This window comes from Episyrphus balteatus, chromosome 1 (genome assembly GCF_945859705.1).
Source record: "Episyrphus balteatus chromosome 1, idEpiBalt1.1, whole genome shotgun sequence".
NCBI lineage: Eukaryota > Metazoa > Arthropoda > Insecta > Diptera > Syrphidae > Episyrphus > Episyrphus balteatus.
The window spans coordinates 171,072,616-171,094,528 of NC_079134.1; the positions used below are offsets into that span (position 1 = coordinate 171,072,616).

Below are 21,913 nucleotides of genomic sequence, written 5' to 3' on the forward strand. Positions count from 1 at the left end.
GTTCTGAGCGAAGATTTGCCACATCAAAGTGGTTTTAAGTGGTCGTGTAAGCCTCAAAGTACTATAAATAATATAATTATTGTACAGTACAAAAAATAACATTAGATTTCTTTTTCCATAGGTGTTACACAACTTCTTTCTGCAAAGCTTTCATGGGCTTCAATCTTAGCGTCAGAGTCCTTTTCAGTAGTGCTAGTTCCATCTTTAGTTTAACTGAAGATCTTTTACGTATCAGTACTTTTTGACCCTTGAACCATAAAGATAAAAACATGGAGTACTAAATACTGCGCCACGATACAGTTCATTCATTTATCAGTCCATTGAAATCCAGAATTAATTATTCGCGAAAACGCCAAGTGTTAAGGTAAATTAAAGCTATAAATAAGAAAATAAATAGAATTAAGATTTGCTTCCGTAATATTTAAGATTTATGATATCTTAAATTAAAATGAAAATCTTTAAAGCATAAAACTAAGAAAATATTCAGTTATATCTCAACTGCAAGAAAGCTTTTAGTTTTTATCAACAATTATACCAATAATAGCTTAATGTTTAGATCCTCCACCTTAAGTCTTTCTGTTTCTACTTCTATCAATGAAAAGTTCTTTTCTCCATATAGCTCATTAAAACTATTAAGATACTCATGCAACAAATGGAACTTCATTCTCTATCTCAAACAAACAAACAAAAAACAATAAGAAAAGAACAATATAAAAATACAAACATTATTTAATTTATAGCGAATTCAATTAGATTTTTGCCATTTCATCAAAGCACAATCTCTATTACTGTTACTGGATCAGATGATGATGAGTTCGCTTTGCTTCCCAGTCGCAGCATTACCTGCGCCACCCTACGGTCGGTTACGCTCGCTGTAATGAAAATGGGAAAATGGATTTCCATTTTCATACCGAAACAGAGCAGAATACAATTTCATTCGTGCTTGAACCACCGATGTGTTCAGAAGTGTTGATAGCAACATTTTGTTCATAATTTTTATTTTGCTCTAAATCAAACAAAAGAACAAATTTTAAAAAAAATTTTACGAATTTTTGACTATAACAAAAATTGTAAATTAATCAAAGAAAAATATTATTTTATTTATGAAAACAAAAACCTGGACATAAGTTAAAAGTTAAGAAGCTAAAAATGATAGTGATGATTTATTGCTGAAAAATAAGTTCTAAGCTTTAAATCATAAAACAAACAAAGTGTTTCGGTTGAGAAGTTTTGGCATTTACTCGTAACATACAAAAAATAATAGAAGAAAAAATTATTATTTTTTGCCTGAAAGTGATGTTTTAATTATTTCGTTTTTTTTTTTTATGAATTTTTAATTAGCCTCAGAAATGTTTACGCTCAAAACACAGCTTATATTTTATAGTAGATAGATTGGAGAAACATAAAGCCCTCTCCTTCTACCAATGCATTTGAAGCATAACATTTAGTGCACAGAAATTATACCGACAATCTCAAAAGATTTCTCCTAATGAATCAAGAAAAATCAACAATTACCAATTAATTAGTGCATAAAACGAATTATTTTCTGCGTGTAGATTCCTTAGCAACATTGTTGCTACATATTTCTGCCTTGTTGTAATTTCAATTGAAAAGTATTTGAACATAATTTTAAGAAATTTATTAATGAAAACTTAAATATTTGAATGAAAATGTTTTATAATTTAATTGGTAAATTTGTGCTAATCATAAATTATGTGGTGCAGTTTAATTCAAATATTATAAAATAGATTATAATGTGAATATATTGGTGTTGCGTGGTGCGTGTGATTTTGTTGTTGTCGCTGGATGTTATTTTGTTGTTTTTGCATTTTTGGTTTGATGCAATGTTCTCATTTAGTGTAGTTTTTGGATTTTTACTGCTGCTTGGAGTCTTGAGCATTTACGTAAATTGTCTGCACATAAATGTAAAGCGGAAGAACTATGTTCAGTTGAATGGAGTTAAGGTAATAAAGTTGCACAATATTTTTGTATTTTTATATTCTTTAAAATTTTCTACTCTGCAAATATTATTTTGCTTATTAAGACATTTTTGGTTAATTTAAGGTAATATCAAGGAAATTTTACAATTTGAAACACCTGCTTTAAATATAAGTCTAAAGACGTTTACAGCTTACATTTGTTTGATTTTCTATACTAGTACAATATTATTCAAATAGTTGGTTTTCAAAAACGAACATTGTTTATTTGTTTTGAAATCATAAAAATGACGCGACGGCACTGATTTGTCTATTTATAAATAATAAGGTGTCTAGGTGTTAGAGATGTTTTGAGTTTAACATGTTCAACATGCAATTTGTGTGCGAAAACTAAGAGAAGATAGTGATTGTAAATATGGACATTCTTTTCCGCATTTTGCTTGTCATTTCGTTAAAATTTGTGATTTAGAAAACTTCTTTGTTTGAATGCTTTTGTCAAAAAAAAGCGGAACTACACCTCTTGCATGAACTTGCTTTGTGCAGATTAATTATGAGCCTTAATTTCTCCTATTCCACTGTCAAGTGTGAATTTGATATTTTGCTTCTACACTAGAGTTGAGCACTTTAATTCATTTAAGTGTACGGCCAATTTAGTTCAAATCACGGTACTGATCTAGTTCTGAGCTAGTTCATTTTAGTTCAATTTGACGCATGCTACATTAACTTAAACTTAGCTTATTTACTGAAACTTAAGATATCTCAAACAATAAATATCATTCTGTTCTTAAAATCACAGTTACAAATTTGTTTATAATGAATTACCCCACATAAAAACAGAACCTCGAAAACAGCCAATATGGCGTTATTAGCATTTTATAACGGTAATATTTCAAAAACGGAGGCCAATCAAATTTTCATGACTTCAGATTCGAGTTCAACACATAAAAAAGCCCTAGAAAAGTATATCTTGGTTCTTGTGGCAAAAAAAAGTTCAATTTTGTTGATCAGTGTAATTTGTCGTTTATGACTATCAACTATCACCGAATCCCCCTGATTTGCACCAAGTGTTGTGAAACTGTGCATTGTTATGGTGAAAAGAGCTGTCACATCTTAAGTAATGATCTTTCAAATTTTATTTCCACACTTTTTGTTCTAACAATGGTCACGTTCAAACAGTTAACATAAAGCTATCGGATAGCTTTTTGTTGTTGTAAACAATGTTAAAAATTAGTAAAGAAACGAACCATTTTCTGTCAAAAAATAATCTGAAGGTATCCGAGTGATCAGCTGATAAAGATTTGGTTTTTTTTTTTATTTTGATTTCTATTTGCGCGATTATTCAGCTTGAAAATAAAATAAATTTGCAAGAATTAAAGTTGAATTGATTGTACAAGTACTATGCAACAATAAAAAAAAATGAATTCGCTAAAAAAAAACAATTTCCTCTTTTCAATATTTACATATTTTTTTGTAGCTGCTTTGGCAAGCTATCTGGATAGCTTTTCGTCCAAAGAGATATTCCAGATACGGGTATCCAAGATAGCCTATCCGATAGGTGTTTGAACGTGCCCAATGTATTACGGTTTACGGACGACACCCATTTGGGCGCAAAATGCATTGATTTTTTTTTTATAATGCACATTCCATTGAAAATCACTTGTAAAGTAGGTACTCATGATCACTTTGTCAACTTCAAGCTGATCACCGTAAATAAAATAAAATTTCAATTCCAATGTATTGCAATGATTGATTATAATTAAAGTTCATTTATAATTGAAAGTCAATAAAACCCTTAGAAACTTTTATTTCTTATCTCAAGTCACGCAAACCATTTGTCATTAAATGATTGTTTACAAGAATTTATACTCTTATTTAAATAACATCAAAACAACATTACCATTAAATGGATTAAATTTAATTCTTTTAAACAAAAATTTAATTTTATTCATGAAGTTGCTGACATATACGTAGATAAGACAAAAAATCCATTAACCAATTATTTAAGTTTTCATTAAGCTTCAAATTAACCTACCTCTGTCTAGCTCTAAATTCATTGACTCATTTTACTACCAAGAATTACCATGTCGCTATCATGCTACAGAAGTTTTAAATAGCAGCATAGAACATGATGCAATTTAATTCATAATAATTTGATATCCATAAGCCAAGAATAAAACGAATGAATTAGTTAAGAGTTAATGAACGACCGAATAGCTTTCATTCAATATTTCAAATTATATTTATCAATCAATTTCCATATTCAGTGTTGTTTTTCTTCTTTATAATTATGTGCAAACGAAAACATAATTTGAACACCCACACAACATGGATTAACAATTTCTCAGAACATAATTTTGTATATCAAATGTAAAGAACACGTGAAATTAATGATTATGATATGGCTCCAAGATATTTTAAGCTCTTGTAATATGAACATAGCTGCAGGTGCTGTGATAGATCTGCACAAAAAAAAAAAACAAGTTAACACAATGTTAATGATCAATTCAATAAATATAATTTTTTTAAATACATTTTTGTGGGTTGTCCTCATAGCATTTGAGTACGGTTACTAAGTACTTTCTGATATTAGCCCTGTTCCATTGGAGGAACGCGGCTATTTTAGAGATGGCACCCGATATTTTTCAGATAGAAGAGGGCCACACCTTAAACTTGATGTATATTTTAGCCTCTATCTAAATGAAATATCATAATTTACATTAGGCCGGAGCGCCATATAGACCAGTGCCAATCCGGTTTTCAGAAGGTAAAAGTTGAACAAATTATTAGCAGCATAAGGGTGGTGGGAAAATTTAGGATAAAATAAATAAATAGGATAAAAAAAAAATTTTTGACTAGTGAAATCGAACAAGACATTCGATTTTGTCTGCCCTGTTCGATTTCACTAGTCAAAAATTTTTTTTTATAGAAATCAAGGTATATTTTTCTAATGGTTTTTTATGCGCTGAGCTCGAATCTGAAGTCAGAAAAATTCTATCACATCACGTTTTTGACATATTACCATGCCAAAAATCAGAAAAATAGTGTGGGACGTTCAAAATTCAATATCTCAAAAACTTTGCACGTTAGAGCTATTTTAGCGCTTGATTCAAATTAAAAATGTAAATGACCATTAGAAAAGTATAATTTGGTTTCTATGGAAAATTATTTCTCGCCAATATTACTGTCATTTACGGAAAAATCAATCTTAAAAATCGTTTTTTTTGTTTTTTTTTTTCAATTTTTCTCAATATTTTCTAAAACAAAAGTATAGTTTTTCCACACAATCTTTAAAAAACGGGTTTAAACTAAATAATTGCATTCCAAACTTTTCAAAAATTGTTTCGGTAACTTTTTTGATTGAAAAATAGGCTATTTTTTCAAATTAAATTCGTCAAAAATCCAAAAATTAACTTTTTGCTCAAAAAACATTTTTAATAGATAGAAAACATAACAAAGTAATTTTTAACCAAGTTTTGTTAAGATCCAACCATTTTTGTAAAAGATAAAAATAAAAAATCAAAAAATCGTATTTTTGCATTTTTTTCAATATTTTTGAGGTTATAGAAAAAAATATTTTGAGTAAAAGTTGTAGACATTTATACTACCTACAACTTTTGCATTTGACTTTTTTCGATAAGACGTCTAATTTTGACAGAAATCGTAAAAAACCATGATTTTTGACACCCACCCCACTTTTTCGCTCACCCACCCACTTTCCCCCAATTTTTTTGTGGGCAATTTATTTTTCCCCTTTCATATACCATTTATCCTAAATTTTCCTACCACCCATATGCTGCTAATAATTTTTTTATTTTCAAAAATTATTGGCACTGGTCTAATAGTATGAGGAAAAAATAAAATTGGAAAATAAAAAACATACCTTCGCAAAAGTTGCATTGGACCCAAAAAAGTACTAAAAGATTTTTGTTAGTTTCTTAAATGACCGCTAAGGGTCGCGCATTCACATTGAAAATTGAAAAAAAAACAAAGAATAAAATGGGCTTATAAAACACATATTTTACATTTTAATTTGTTTTTACTTAATTTATGGATTTTTTTCTATTTTAAAAAGCAATTGATGCTTTGAAAAATAAGCCTGGAAAACAAACAATAGATCAGGGCTTACAAAATAAATCATTTTTATGACTTTTTTAGCTTAAAACTTTATTTATATTTATTTTTATAATTTAAGAAATCATTTAATTAGTTTTATTGCTATATGCAATGTTTGGCATTTTCAAAATATTTGTATTTGATCAAACAACAAAGATATGACCAAATTAGTTATATGACAATTTTTCCAATGATTCAAATTTGTTTGTCTGGTAACCTTAACAACTGACACATAAACAAGTACCTGCGACCAATTTATATACTTTATTTTTTTGTTGCTAAGAAAAGATTATGACTTCAATCGCAATCCATATCAGGTTATCAACATTGTAAATCGCGCGTTTCCTAGGTGAAGTCACGTTACAAAATTGATAGTCATCAAAAAAATGCTATTAAAAGGTCATTATACAGCAAAATAAATATGAAATTCGATGCGAACATTTTACACAGCATGTTATGATTTTTTTTTTATTATTTGTTCTGTTTATTTTTAAATTAAATAAGATACCTTTTTGATTGTAAAGATATAGGTACAAAAAATATTGTCTGTGGCATTAAAAATTTGAGGATCTTTCAGAAAGTAAAATGAATCACTGAAAATTCAAATGAAGTCTTAAGCAAGGTTCACATCGTCTAGCTCGTGAAAGCTGCTTATAAGTTCACCACTGTGCCTGTTTAAAACTGTTTAACTAGCTTAAAGTCGGCCTGTATCAAAACTTAATTTTCGAAATCACACCAGGCTGGCAGTTTTAAATTCCTTTATATGATCCGCCCTTTAGACATTATAGGACTTTTATATTAAAGGATCTTTTTCAAAGTACTAAATTTTTTAATGCTTACAACCATTTCTATCAGAAAGGGATTTCTCCCGAAATGGCATAATTTCTTCATAAAAAGTATTCATCTAACTGAAACTCAAAATACTAACATGCCTTTGAAAAAAGAACACCCTTTACAATCTGAAGGTATTTCAACGAGACTTCCAAACATGCTCTTTTCTGTAGAACACAAAAAATTAACACTTGCACTTGCAATCCCTCCATCAGTCTTCTCATTTCAACACCCACAGCAATATCACTTCTTCTATTCTTTATTGCAAGAATATTTCTAAGCAAACAACAATATTATACGCCCTTACTCAATCTGAGAGCGGATATTTTCCCAGTGATGGTCGCTGTCATAAACAAGACAAGAAAACACAAGACACAAAAAAGAACCCAATCCAATCAAATTACGATCATAATTAGTCATTGTTTAGCCAAGTAGTGTTGTTGTTCGGGGCTTACACACAAATTCGGGCTCATTATGTTTCATTATGATGTGTGTTCGCAAAAAAACATATCACGCGATTTCATACTCGTACACGAGTCTATACTTTGTCTTTACCTCCTACAATGAGAACCTAGTTTTTGGTTTACTCAGGTTGCATTATTTTTTACACACACCGTTGGGTATGCAAAATAATTTTTTGATGACAGCCAAATGAGACAGGTTGGCATTATAGCAAGTGCTCACGCCACTTTCAATGTTCTGGAGGCAGCTATAAGGTTCTATTACATATTGGCATGGAAAAGGGCAATGGAAGGAAAAAATAATTAGTCATCGAGGCGGTGCCCATGATCTTAACCGAATAGATGAGATTGCGGAGATCAAGGTCTAAGCTTTCAATAGGTTAATCGGGAAACTGACCTCATAGTCTGATTTCTGCATGCACACTCTTATTTATATATATTTCAAACCATACTATCATCATGATTCATATGCAAGGACAGTATATCTCATCATACTTTGAACTGTTATTTAGTTCGGATCATTTGGGGGCAGGTGTACAATTATTTAACCCGCGATTAATCAACGTTTCACCTAAGTTTTTGACAAAGTTCGATTTCTTAAAACTGAGTTTAAGGATAAATTTAAATTGAAAAGTATCCTTAAACTGGGTCTTAAGAGCTAAAACTTTTTCAAGAAATCGGGTGCTCGTTTCTGAAATCGACGGTTAAACTGAGTTTTAATTCTGGTTCAAGGTTTATATTTGTCAAAAGAGTCAAGATGGTCCCTATGTGGTTTTTTCCACAAGCTTCTCGTCATGATTAATTTCACACCTAGAAGACTCATATAGGACTCGTAAGAATCAAAAAGGCGACGTTTTTTCACTCATATTAAACCGATGAGAAGTACAATATAAGACTCCTATAAATATTGTCATCAATAACCGAAAGTGGTATTCGATCCTATAAGTGTGCCAAGAAGAGCACTGTAAGACTCCTTTAAATATTCTCATCAACAAACGAAGGTGGTAAGATTGAGGGAAAAAAATGAGGGAGGAAAAACAAAAGGAGGAGAAATAAAAAGAAATTAAATTGTGTTTCATTTATATTGACTTTTATTTTAATGCTATCCGAAGAGCTAGGCTGGTACATTTATAGTTAAAAACAGAAATACTTTAAATTTAAAACCAATTTTAACCGTTATTATATTTTATTTTAACTATTTAACAAAAAATACATAATTAAGGCCCGTGAGAATTTTTGCGTGTGAACAAAAATCAAACACTTTCCAACTAACTTCATTGTAGCACTTTCTAACATCATTATAGTGTGACACTATATAGAGGTCCAGAGCTTTATATAATGCTTACAGAGAATATTATCGCACCTATAATCCCACTATAAGAGACTCCTAAGAATGTTCTTATATAGTATAACAGCTTTATAGGTGCGAATAGCATTTTGGTTTCAAAACTCAGAAGCTAAATTGTTAGTTGGGTTGTGCCAGGTCATAAACAGTGAATTTCTCTCGAAGGATGTCAACGATATTGATGCACTCAAAACATCTGATTTTATAAGGGTTTATGAGCGATCCTTAATTTGACCCAGGAAACTCCTGCTTTATACTAGAACAAACCTAGATTTGACCGGAAGGAACCCCAATTTTGACGGGACAGGTCATAATTTCACCATAGAAAAGCATGATTCAGCCGGAACAATTAAGGGATTTCAGTCAACTTCCCGAACTGAACAGAATCTTCTTTTTAAGGTCAAATCTCACCCTTTGACAGTAAAACCCATCACAATATTTACGATAGTTATCTTATTTATGACAGGAATTGAAAAGAATTGTTTGTCTTTACTTTTAATTTAAGTATACCTACATACATATATATTTATATAAGTCATGACATACAAAGACAATAAACTAAAATTTATTTGTGTCGTTACGTATTGCACTCAATCTTTTTTAAAGCCTGTTCCCCTTCGAAATACTTAACCATCAGAGGCGCCTAGCTGTCTACCATTATCTCATCAAAAATAATAAATTAAAACCATAGTAATTGAAAGTGACAGTGAAAGAGTGGTTTCACTTGTTGTAATACTGTTCCAATGCAATATCTTATCAAAGTGGCCAACGCAACTTAACAAAACAATGGTTACTATTCTATTTGTGGTAAACAGGTGGGAATAAATAAAAACACAAACTTTTTTTTTTGTGTACTAATAGAGTAATAGACTCAACTAACCAATGCATCCGCTCTCGCACCCATCAAACTTAAACTCCATCGCGTAGAATTTATATTATGTAATCTCTTCTTCTTGGACTTTGACTACTTCTTTTAGTTTGGTATAGGTAAAGGTAATAATGACGGGGCATTGCATCCAAAAAGGCATGAAGGAGGCGACTTGTGATGGCAGCGTGGGTAAAATTTATATAAAATGTCTTTGCAAGAACCGTGACCAAGCGTTAAGTGAATTGTGTTTAGTGGAAATGCGTTTGGCTCTTTAATTGGAGAGCTAATTTAAATAATTACAATGGCTTACACTGTTTGTTACGAATGCCACATTATGTCATAGATCTCTGCTGAACGCACACTTTTTGAATAAAAGCATTCAGATCATAAATTAGTGAATATTATTTTATAACTAATAAAAGAAACATTTTGTGAAAAAAAAAACAAAAACATCTGTAAAACAATGGTTTATACTTTTACTGTTTGATATACTTTCACATTTATGAGTTATGAAGTGGTAAATTTGACAGCTACATTTTGATTTGATATCATCTGTAGATGTGACAACAGATAATAATAGGACCGAACGTTGATTATAAAGGGGTTATCATGGATATAGGTAACTTTTCTGTTTGTGTGTTTAAACTGATGGATGATTCATATTGTCATTTTTGGACAAAACTTCTTCACAATTAAAACTCTTGTGTCAAAGAATGAAAAAAAGAGAAATTCACTTTTAACAAACCTTTTTTCATACTCATGCAAACATACAATTTTAAATTTAGTAGGTTGCTAGTAGGTAGATAAATTTCATTTTGGCATTTGTAAAAAAGTATATTTTCACACTAAACTATCGCCGGAAAAGAAGTATAACTTCAAAAAAGGTTTAACCCCAGTATTCTAAGGTCCATTTTCTTCACTCGGAGTTGAACATAACTTGAGAATTTTTAATATAAAAATTCTCAAGTTTTGTTCAACTCCGAGTGAAGAAAATGGACCTAAGTGGGATTAGTTAACAATGAGTTAACTCTTAGGTTTCAATAAATGTGGACTCCAGAGTTAACTCAACTAACTTTGCTATCAAGACTCAGGTTCTTATGAACGACAACATTCCTGAAGTAGATGAACCTAAATTCTCCTCTTAATCATCTTATTTACCATACGAATATAAATCACCTCAAAAAAATCTACTTGAAAATCGAAAAGGAGGAAATCAAATAATACCCAAGCATACCGATTTTGGTGTGCTAAACTCACTCATATTCGTTTTTGAAAACTTATAAAAAAAATGCCAAAATGGAAAATTTTAATTATTTTGTAATTTTCTCACGATCTGGCAAAATATTAGAAACTTTTTACGTTAAATAAATTAAATAAAGTTTTGAGGCAGTGAAAGAATTAGTTTACATAGCTGAAAATACACAATAAGTAGGATTTTTATCATCCAATTTTTTAGAACTGTCAGAATAATAAATCATCCCACATGCCAGTGGAAACACCATTTTAAATCTCCTACGCTAAATCTAGATTTAGTGTCAGTGGAGATGGGGCATAAAAAAGAAAATTGTTGTACAATAATAAGAACTAGAGGGTGCTAAAATCACTTGTCAATGACTTTCTTGGATATACTTGTCAAAAAGTAAATTTTCACTGTTGTCGTTTTCCGAAATTATGGGAGTGTATCACTCCTTTTTTGTGCAATTTTGGAATTCGTTCACGAAGAATTTGACAAGTGGAGTGATTTGACGTTTGCTTTGCATGTGTTTGTAATAATGAATAAAATAATAACAAAATCTTTCAAATTCACTTTTAGTGATTTTTTACAATACTTTATTGAATTTTTTTTGTAAATAAATATAATTTCCTTCACAAAAAAAAAGTTAAAACAACCACCCAACAATTTGACAAGCAGTCCATGAAGTCAAATGTAGAAGTATTGGTAATCACTCCGTCACTTCTTCAAAATTTTGGGAGTGACGAATTCACTCCAAAAATTCACTCCTTTTTCAATTTTCGAATTTGAAATCACTCCTTTTCGGAGTGATTATATAGCTAGGAGTGTCACTTCTTGAATTTTGGAAAACGACATGTGTAAAAACGCCGTAACTTCAAAAATGCTATGGTTACAGCTCGTCGTTAATTAATTTACTAGTCCCGAGTTAAATCCATTATGATCTGGTCTACATCAACTGACCTCAGAACTTCCCTTCCAGCAATTTAGTTCAATTGAAAACCGAAAATAATAATTGACAATTGCTTAGGTCACCAAGGTTGCCACACCATCAAATTAGAGTTTCTCTATAAAACTAATCATAAATTTTCATCAACACAAATTAGCCAAACGAACAAACAAAACGTTGACCTTTTGAGCGATTTTAAATTCTAAAATACAAGAACCATAAAACAATTCTGCAAAAAAACACAAAACGAACTAAACAACATCCAAAGTCACAGCTACAATAATTTCAACTATATTCGCATACAAAAGAGCGCGTTACACGCGGACAATTTTGTATGTTTTTTTTATTTTTTGCCCATCAGCGACCAAACCAAGCCCGAGATTCACTTCTAATCATAAACAGATAAACGCATCAGTGGTCGGAAAGCTATTGTATGTACATTCATCTGGTTCTCCGTTTAGGTATTCATGGGTACTATGTCACGCAATCGTAATTGAAATAATTTCACTGAAACGAACGGCTCCACCAGTCCACACCCCCAAACACCTGCGCTAGACAAGTCGAGTTGTATATTATAGTATATGATTATGATAGGCTCTGCGGCGCTATAATTCTAGAGAGGATTTGTGTAGCTACATATGTGAAGTTTTGGGGGCAGCTATTAGAGCCATTTAATTTTTGTCTTCCAAATAATATAGTAAAATACGCATTGCCACTAACTAGTAGCTTCATGGTCCGTTGGGCTCAGACGACAGACGAATGGGTGCGAAAAAAGATTATGTTATTTAAAAGTTTTGTAACTTCATATATACAATTGAACTTGGCCCATTCAAAAGTTTTCGGTTTTGCAGTTGACAAGAATCTGTTTTGACAAAGATGATTGCTTTTGTATAAAGAGATTATAAAAAAGTGTTCAAAAGCTTGGTTCATTGTTCAAATTGATTATCCACCTCTTTAAACAAAAATTCAGCTGGAAATTTATTATTATTCATATAAAAGTGAAAGTTTTTTTTTCTATTTTAATTTAACCAAAAAATACTTCGAAACGGTTCAGAGAACCAACTAAATTGATTCAATTTTATCTCTTATCTAATGTTTAATAGAAAAATATTTCTTGAAGACTTCTTATTATAGGGAATTTTACGCGCGTTAAGTTTCCATTAAAATTGTTTTAAATATTTTTTTTTTCTTTACAGATAGACGCTAACTCATTGCATAAGTACTTGGAACAGCATGAGAAGGAATTGATTTTTGGAAAGAACAAAAAAAGTAAGTACACTTATTTTGGGTGAGATGATAAAGTTATTCAAATAAAATAAAAAACTATCTGTGTAACTCTAGCTACAAAAAAAAGCATACAAATAAATTATAATATTTTATTTCGATATCTTAAAGCAATTGTACATCTTTTAGTTTCTCTAAAGTAGAACCTTTACCCAAGAAATGCACAACGTATTCTCTCTCCATCTTGTTACATATATTGCAGAAAGGTCTGCTCCGTGTGGTTCATAGTTCAGGTTTAGAATTATTTCACCTCGCATTTTAAAAATCATAGATATTTCTGTGACATTAAGCCCATCACAGAAGTAGTTAACTGCTGCTGAAAATTATGATTTAGCTGGCAGACTGAAGTATATAAAGAGTTTGTAGCTTTATCCTGTAATTGTTTTAAGCTGTTTCATCCACCTTGGAAATTAGTTGGTACATGTCCGTTTTAAATTGTGTAAGGTCTTCAACATTGAAGACCAAATCGACCCGATTAAAAGTGGGATTCCGCCGCACCACCGCTGCACCACGTTCGCACCATTTAATTTTGTATGAAAAAATTCGTTGCACCACCGCCGCACCACGTTCGCACCATTTCATTTTGAATGAAAAATTCGTTGCACCATGATACAATTTTCTGCCAAATGAAGCCATTCGCGAAACCACTCACTCTTTGAATTTGTATTCTTAAGATCTGCCATTTTGGGTAACCAATAGTCTGCCAAACTTGCTGCTGCGTCTCAAGAAACTAGAATCATAATAATCTGACTTCACTGCAAAAAGTTTTGGCAGAGAAAACACTTCATGATTTTAAATTAGCAAGTTCCGGGGACGGCTTAAGAAAAAAAATATTTTCATATTCCATTCTATTCTACGATTATATACTGACCTTTCAAGCCATATGAGGCGTTCAGAATAATAAATGGTTCAAGTCCATTTGAAAAGTTCAAGTCAGGAAATAAAGGCACTTTTGAAATAAATGTTTCACAGATCAATTGATCTTTTCTTGGTTTTTAAGACCTTAAAACATCCAACCTATTATTCTAAACACCTCATATATATGTCTCATTTTTATGGGTGCTTGGTTTTATTTGGGCATTTTACATTTCCAACGACAACAAATCGCTTTTGATTTGTCATTCGTCTTCACGTAAATCATTCGAAATCAAGATCATCAATTGAAGAATATTACAAGCGGATAACAGTAATTATGATTTCAAGAGGTTAAAGTCCAAGAAAACAATAGGTTTTTAACCCTATGTCAACCATCCATCGTTATTATAAGTCAAGTCTGTACGATAACCTTTGTGGAATGTTAATAATTTGTATATATTTCGAAAACGCTGTGGGTGTAACTTTTTATACCTACCCAATACCTTAGATATTGATACCATTTAAAAAGCTTATATTAATTACCACGCCATTCTTATATGAATTATTATGCTTTTATTCCTTAAAACATAGTATTTACTGAAGTGTAACAAAATATCTACCATCTCTTTTAAACCCACACTTAATCTAGTTTTTTTTAATAAGCTTTAGAAAGGTTCTTTTTATTACCATAAAACTGACAAACTAACGAATATAATGATCAATTTATTACAATATTAATTTTTCAAAACATCATTTTCACTTTTTTTTAATCTTTAGGATTAAGCAATTAAAATAAATTTAGTGCTAGAAACTATATTTTTAATTTGTTGTGAAAATCAAAAGTACAAGAATTTTTTTGTGTTACATGTTTTGCTTTATTAATTAAAATCATCAAACTCCAAGTAAGCGTGGAAACAAAGCAACACCATTCTTCGTTGGGTATAATAATAATTTGCTTACGATATTTGTTTTTTCTTACCGATAAATTGCGCATTCGCCACAGTGACTGAGTGCCCAGGCAAACAAAAAAACATTCACATTAATGAACAAATTAACTATACACTCCACCATGATATACTTCAACTAAGAAACGTCACTATATCAAATAAAAAAAAAAACGATTTTATTTTGACCAACCTCTATAAATCCCACGCAGGGTGATTAGTTATACACTGACCATTAAGAGAGTTCAATTTCGTGATACCAGCATATGTATGTTCTTAGCAAACAATTGAAAAGTGAATAACATTCACTCTGCGTGCAGACAAGTGGTCTATACCAGCACCAACCCCCTCTGTCTGCAGAATCGAATGCAATTTGCTTATTCAACAATCTGTGTAATGTCTTCCTCATGCTTGAGATGCTTACTGCACTTTAATGCTCAATTTGTATCACCCTCTTATATTCAGTTCACTTTGCATATTATATGCATTTTATAAAAGATTGTCTATTCTTTTTTATCTCTGTTTATCTATTTTTTTTCCTTTTTTTTTTTTTATTTCTTTCCAGAAGGAGAAGTCAAACTGGTTCAAATTGAACGTCGTGATCAGCAGCGCCATAAACGATCTGCCCAAAGTGAAAAAGATATCTCCTTGCAGATTCAAGGTGAGTTTCATATGCGAATATAAGATGGTCAATTGATTTCCTTCTTTTTACAATAGAATCTTTTACAGTTGGTGTTGAAAACATTTGAATTTTAAAAAAAGTCCTAATTGAGGTCATGTTTTAGTTCGGTAGTAGCGCAATGGTTAGTTTCGTTAATTTTCCTTCATTCAAACAAAAGTCATAATTGAACGAAATTGTTTTATCCTATCTTGGAATGAGATAGTTATTCTACATGCTATAAAATTAGTGCATTCACTGCATTCTGATCTGTAGAGCGTACGGCTTAGTATCATATATAGTGCAACCATAATGGTGGATTGCTCAGTTTCGTTCAGTTTTGTGTTCGGAGTATCGCTATCGCTATTTATGAACGTACACTCTCCCTTTCCATTTAATAAATTAATAGTACCGAAAGAAACACGTTACTCCTTTTGCTTGAGTCTATTATAGTTAGGCCTTTAGTTTTGACTTCGAAATGCTTTAAAGATTAGGATTTATGAAATACAAATCCTTTATTGAAGGCGTTATACCCCAACTAACAATTGTGCTTATATAAAGCAATAAAAACATCTGTATAAAGCATTACAGATGTTTTTTTGCTTTGAAACACAATAGTTTTTCTGGTCATATTTATTTTATAAATTGTATATGATTTTCACCACCGACTGTAATACACCGCTCTTAGGTAGCATTTAAATTTTAAGTGGACCGTAATCTTATTTGCATCTTATCCCTCTTTGCAACGTTTATATTATTATTTTCACAGATAATGGTAAACTAGTTGACCTAAAGCTCCAACAGGCCGAGAAGTTAGTCGACGATGCATTCATTTTTATCAGGCGAACTGCAAACACTTCACAGTTCATTGAAAATTCGCATAAATTGGCAGTGAACTATGAAAGATGTTTTTACCGGAACGCAAACTCAGCACTTGACCTTTGTGATGATTCTAGTATGGTAAGTCAAACAAAGATATAAATACAATAAGTGCAAAAAAGTACTAGATGTCTTCATCTGTTACGCTTGGCTAACTTAATAAGATTCTATTTTGTTTGCATTTTTTTAGCGCGGGATAGTGTATCACAATTCAACTCATTATATGGTTCATCCATTGCCTGAACGCTTTGGTATCGGGAGTCATGTCATTGTCGAGTTCAATGGTGGACTACATTCAGATATTGATCTTGCTGAAGGTATTCAATTTGAACCACACAAAGAGGCATTTGAAGCTTCAGAACTCGATCCGAATTCTTACCATCATCATAGGAGAGGTGGACGAAATCGGAATAATGACAAGTTGTCAAAAAGAAATCATAGACGTAGGAGACGACGAAGGAGACGTCATATTGGCCGCCAACCGTGGAAGATACCACAGGTGCTTTATATAGAAACGGCGATCTTTGTTGATCGAGATTTATTCAAACACATGGCTAAGAATTTTCCGAGAAATACCGAAAGTCAATTGGTACGTTTTGTGTTGGCAATGATCAATGGTGTACAATTGCTTTATAATCATCCATCATTGGGACATCGGATAAATTTTGTATTAAAAAGGCTGGAGATTTTACACCCACATCCAAAGGATTTGAGACAGTCGAGTGATATTGATACTTATTTGAATAATTTTTGCATGTGGCAGCGGAATTTTAACCCACCTTCAGATGTTGATCCACTTCATTATGATCACGCTGTCATACTGACAGGTAAAATTAATCTAAGAAATTGAATTACAGTGCTTCGAAACGAAGTTTAAAAACATCAAAACAGTCTTAAAAACGGTTTTAAACGCACTTTAAAATTTTGTTTGATTTAAATAGCGCTTAAGGCAAGTTTGAGGCATGTTTTCAGATCTGTTCATGGGCCCATTTTCAGAGTATTTTTAAAGCGGTATTGGACAAATATCAAAATATTCTTAAAAGTGGTTTTAAACGCACTTTATAATTATGCTAAAAGCATTTTTACAGATGTGTTCTGGTGCCCATTTTCAGATTGTTTTTAGAAGAATTATTAGACAAATATTATTATTTTAAACACCAAAATATTATTAAAAGCGCTTTTAAATGCTTTGAGTTCTGTGAAAGGCAAGTTTAAGGCACGTTTTCAAATGTATACATTTTGAAAGCGTTTTAAGAAGCACTATTGAACACTTTTTTTAAATACGCCTTAAGGCTTAAGCTTTTTTTAAGCTAGCTTTATTGCATTTTTAACCGTGTATTTTTTAAATATAAGTTTTTCATCATATTTGTAAATAAAAAAAATATTTAAGTAAAAATATGAAACTTTATTTTAAGGTCTCGATTTATACGTTGTTGGCAAAAATGGCAAAGTTAGTAACCAAGTAGTGGGTCTAGCTCCTGTTGCTGGAATGTGCACCACAACGTCATCTTGCACGATCAATGAAGGCAAACATTTCGAAAGCGTTTTCGTGGTCGCTCATGAAATTGGTCACAAGTAAGCATTTAACATCATATTTATATTGAATTCGCGACTTATTTTGTACAAATTCAGTCTAGGAATGCGTCATGATACAAATGAGAACAGCTGTGATCCAAGTTTGTATCTAATGTCCCCGACTTTGGGTAGTGGCAAGATCACTTGGTCTAAATGTAGTAGAACTTATCTTAATACATTTTTGGAGTAAGTTAATTGTGATTACACATTTCATGAATGTGAAATAATCTTACTCTTCTTTTCTCCCAAGATCAAGCCAATCGAAATGTTTATTCGATCATGGTCAAGTAAGTGTAAAATATGATCATGCTGCTGAAGGTATACTTCCTGGGGAACGATTTGATGCAGACCAACAATGTATGCTCAAGTATGGCAGAGATAGTGTGCGATCACCTAACCAAATTATCTCGGATATCTGTCGAGATCTACACTGCCAAAGGGATCGTTACACTTGGACATCACATCCCGCTCTAGAGGGAACTTCATGTGGTGAAATGATGGTACGGTTTTTTGCTTGTGGACTCTAAGTATAGTTAACTAAATCATTTATTTTCCTTATAGCGATGTCGGAGTGGAGTTTGTTCGATGAAAGCCACATTTATGGAATCGTACTCTTCATCAAGACAAATTAACCCAGCCAAATCAAATGAAAAGATGAACTTATTGGAAAACGATGAGAAATCTGATCGATTGAATCAAGGCGGTTATAACAGTTATTTTACGAAGGTAAATCCGAATCTTTATAATCTTTTCAACTTAAATGAACAAAATTGTCTTTAGGCACCAATATGGAGTGAATGGGGAGATGCAAGTGACTGTGATTCTGGATGTTTATATGGTGCATCTGGACGTTTAAGAGAGGGAAGCACTGGACTGAAAACTTATGTGAGAACTTGTTTGGATCATAGGTAAGATTTCCAACAAACAATTTTGATTCTGTAGAGCTTAACAGGTGCTTCTATAGCTTCTGTAAAGCTTTATAGGAGCAAATTGATTGGGTTTGGATGTTTGATAAAAGAAAAAGATACACAGTTCTAAATACTTGTCCTCAAAACACAGACGCCGTTGTCAAGGAAGAGATAAAAGGTTTGAATCTTGCATTGCCAAACAGTGTCTTACAATTCCCAAGATGACAATTGAAGAATTTGCAACAAACATCTGCGAAAGGGCACAAAAATTTGATTCCGATCTTACTGGAGAGGGACTTCAAATTGTTGGAAACACAGGTAAAACTGTTTAAAAATGATGTCACATATCAAAGATTTATTTTTTGTTTGTTATCAAACCTTTCACAGAGGAATCATGCAAGGTTTTCTGTCAAACAAAATCAAACGGTACAAAATCTCGAAATTGGATCTATCCTCATGGAACCACATGTCGTTCGAAAGAATTCAATTTTGATGACACATCATTTTGTGTTGATGGTCGTTGTGAGAGATTTTCGTGTGATAATTCAACGAAAAATTATTTCAAAATGGATCCGTACTATTGTCCCCAACAGAGAATAAACGAAGAGGAGTCTAAAAGATCAAACAATGTTTATAAACCATCTGATGAGAGAAGAGTTTTTAAAACAATTCGTGGTGCCCCAACTCCTGAGAGGAATAAATTTGAAAATGGTTGGTATAAATGATATTTTTAAATTCTCTTCGTTCACTTTTAAGGCCCAATTATAATATAAGAATGGGTGTCCTATGAAAATAAACGAATACAAGTCATTCATATGGCCCTTCCATAATAGCGGGTGTTTCGTTCAGATTTATTTTCGGACTTGAAGTACACTCCAAATAGCACTTTACGATCATTAATATGAAAGCTGCATGTTTCAGTTTCTCTTTCCCTTTTACAGAATGGGTTTGATAATTTTGGACATTAGCTACGTTTTCTTTGGTGTATTATAATTGGGCCTTAACACTTATAAACGTATGACTTTACTATATAGGGATAATTGCTTATTAGGGCACCATAATGAAGTAAATTAGAGAAACAAAAAAAGTCATATATTATACAAAATATCATATAGCAGAGTTTCGTTCAGTTTTGATTTATTGAAGATCGCTCACTAAAAAATATTTTTGTTAAGTAAGGAAAATTCATGAACTTACACCCTTATTCTCCCCCACAGTCACAACTTATGACAGTCACTAAAATACTCAAAGTTGTGATCTCATATGGAGAAGATCACAACTCACTACAATAACTTAACGAAGAATTGTGACTCTCACCAGTTGTGACTGTGGGGGAGAATCGGATTATTAATTGCACAAAACGATAGTAAAAATGTCGTCTATTTTTAACATTAACATCTCTATTTGCTTAAGGACGCTGCCAATATGTACAGAATTTTTTAGGAACTTACCGAAAAAATATTTTAAATGCACCATTTAATTTTAGAAGTCGTTGGCCGGAACTTCCAAACCTCACGTACAAAATGGAAGTCAGATTCCTATCAGAACCAATGGAAGTATCCCATGAGTATAAATGAGAAAGAACCTTTAGAAAGTGAGTGGGAAGTCAAATCAGGATGTCACTCCAGCTGCATGGAGAAATCAAAAGGCGTACAAGTTATATCATCGAAAAAGACAAGAGCTAATAGCATTCAACTTTGCACTCATAAAGTTAAGGTTAATAGTATACAAAACTTTACCCAAAAGAAATCACTAAGTTGAAAAATTCAAAATTATATTTTTAGCCCTGTGATCGCTTACAAACGACGACTGAATTCGCAGAATCAACTTGCGGTCGATACTCACGTAAAGTAAGAGGTTTATCAGGATACGGAATGCAGATCTCACCGAGTGTCTATGATCCGGATCGTAGTTGTCGTGTTGCATGTCAAGATGAACTACTCGAACACCGATTTTACATTGTCAATGGAAATTATGGACATTTTCCACTTGGAACAAAATGCTCGGTTACAGACGAACGATATTGTGTCAATGGAAAATGTTTAGAATTTGGCACAAATAATATAGCATCTACTCAGTCACATATAAGTCTTGCTCTATTTAGAAGTAAGCGTGACATTACAATTGCTAATAATGAAGAAACTCAAGATAGTAAAAGCTTTATAAGTTCAGCACCTGTTCATATAACAGAATTGTTAACACAGGACTTTTTAAATAGTATTATAAATAGTCTTAGTAATGAATCACGGAGTCTTGATGGTAAGTTTTGTATTATAAGAGTTTATTATAAAGTTAAAAAATTTAAAAATACTTTATTATTTTTCAGACGACTCCTTATCGAATGATCACATCGAATTTACGAATCCTATTCACATCTCAACTGACGAACTGATTACGGAATAGCTAATTATTATATAATTTTAATGTTAATATTTTATATTTAGTAAATAAGAATATTTTATATAATGCGAAGAGTTATTAGAAATAAATTGATTAAATTGTAGTTCAATTTATCTATTCATTGCTGCGTTGCTGCGTATTAAAAAAAAATCCTCACTATAAAAAAATAAGTAAGTAATGCGTCGGTCTGGAAGAATATTAATCCAAGTTTGCAGAAATTTAGAAGATAGTATTTTCCATAAACAAAAGTTTAATATTTTCCTACAAAATCTCACCATAAACAGCCTAATTGAATCATTTATTTTCAAAACATGATAAGTCCACTTTTTTTCAAAATTCGTTTTTTTGACTAAATTTGTACTCCAGGGATAACCACGTCTGTCTTCAAAATATGAAGTATCTACTCCAACTATATCAGATTTTACAGCTACGCGAAATATTTTTTTAGTATCAAAAACAGAATAAGTCCCGGACTTATCATCTTTTTTTTTATATTTTGAAAATAAACAACAGCTTCTTTTTGTGTAAATGCTATATTCGACTAATGATTGAAAATCTTAAGTTTAAAGCTACTTGTATTTTAATCTGAAATACAATTGTTTGATAGACTGGGGCTAAAAGCAAAATTGTATATCTATTGTAACGATGAATTACCGAACTACTTTTAAGATAAAA

General features: G+C 31.7%; 1 protein-coding gene across 2 annotated transcripts; it reads left to right on the forward strand.

The window, feature by feature from the left end:
• The first annotated feature begins 833 nt into the window (after window positions 1-833).
• Window positions 834-21,341, forward strand: LOC129905338 (A disintegrin and metalloproteinase with thrombospondin motifs 16). Of its 2 annotated transcripts, none has more exons than XM_055980806.1 (15): window positions 834-1,964; window positions 12,932-13,004; window positions 15,384-15,479; window positions 16,246-16,436; window positions 16,546-17,182; window positions 17,771-17,930; window positions 17,988-18,116; window positions 18,181-18,430; window positions 18,492-18,656; window positions 18,711-18,838; window positions 18,990-19,156; window positions 19,226-19,549; window positions 20,328-20,554; window positions 20,623-21,097; window positions 21,165-21,341. In XM_055980806.1, the coding sequence occupies exons 1-15, from the start codon at window positions 1,845-1,847 to the stop codon at window positions 21,239-21,241; spliced, it is 3,219 nt and encodes a 1,072-aa protein (XP_055836781.1). In that variant the 5' UTR covers window positions 834-1,844; the 3' UTR covers window positions 21,242-21,341. The 2 variants fall into 2 exon arrangements, with proteins under 2 accessions (XP_055836781.1, XP_055836780.1); XM_055980805.1 differs by having other exon boundaries at window positions 835-1,964; window positions 20,325-20,554.
• Window positions 21,342-21,913: the final 572 nt, after the last annotated feature.

Excerpts from the sequence above, each read along its gene's own strand:
- LOC129905338 (XM_055980805.1), top strand. The coding sequence starts at position 1,845 with ATGTTCTCATTTAGTGTAGTTTTTGGATTTTTACTGCTGCTTGGAGTC. Across the intron at positions 18,117-18,180 it reads TATCTTAATACATTTTTGGA|ATCAAGCCAATCGAAATGTT; the intron begins GTAAGTTAATTG and ends TTTTCTCCCAAG. Across the intron at positions 18,431-18,491 it reads CTTCATGTGGTGAAATGATG|CGATGTCGGAGTGGAGTTTG; the intron begins GTACGGTTTTTT and ends TTTTCCTTATAG.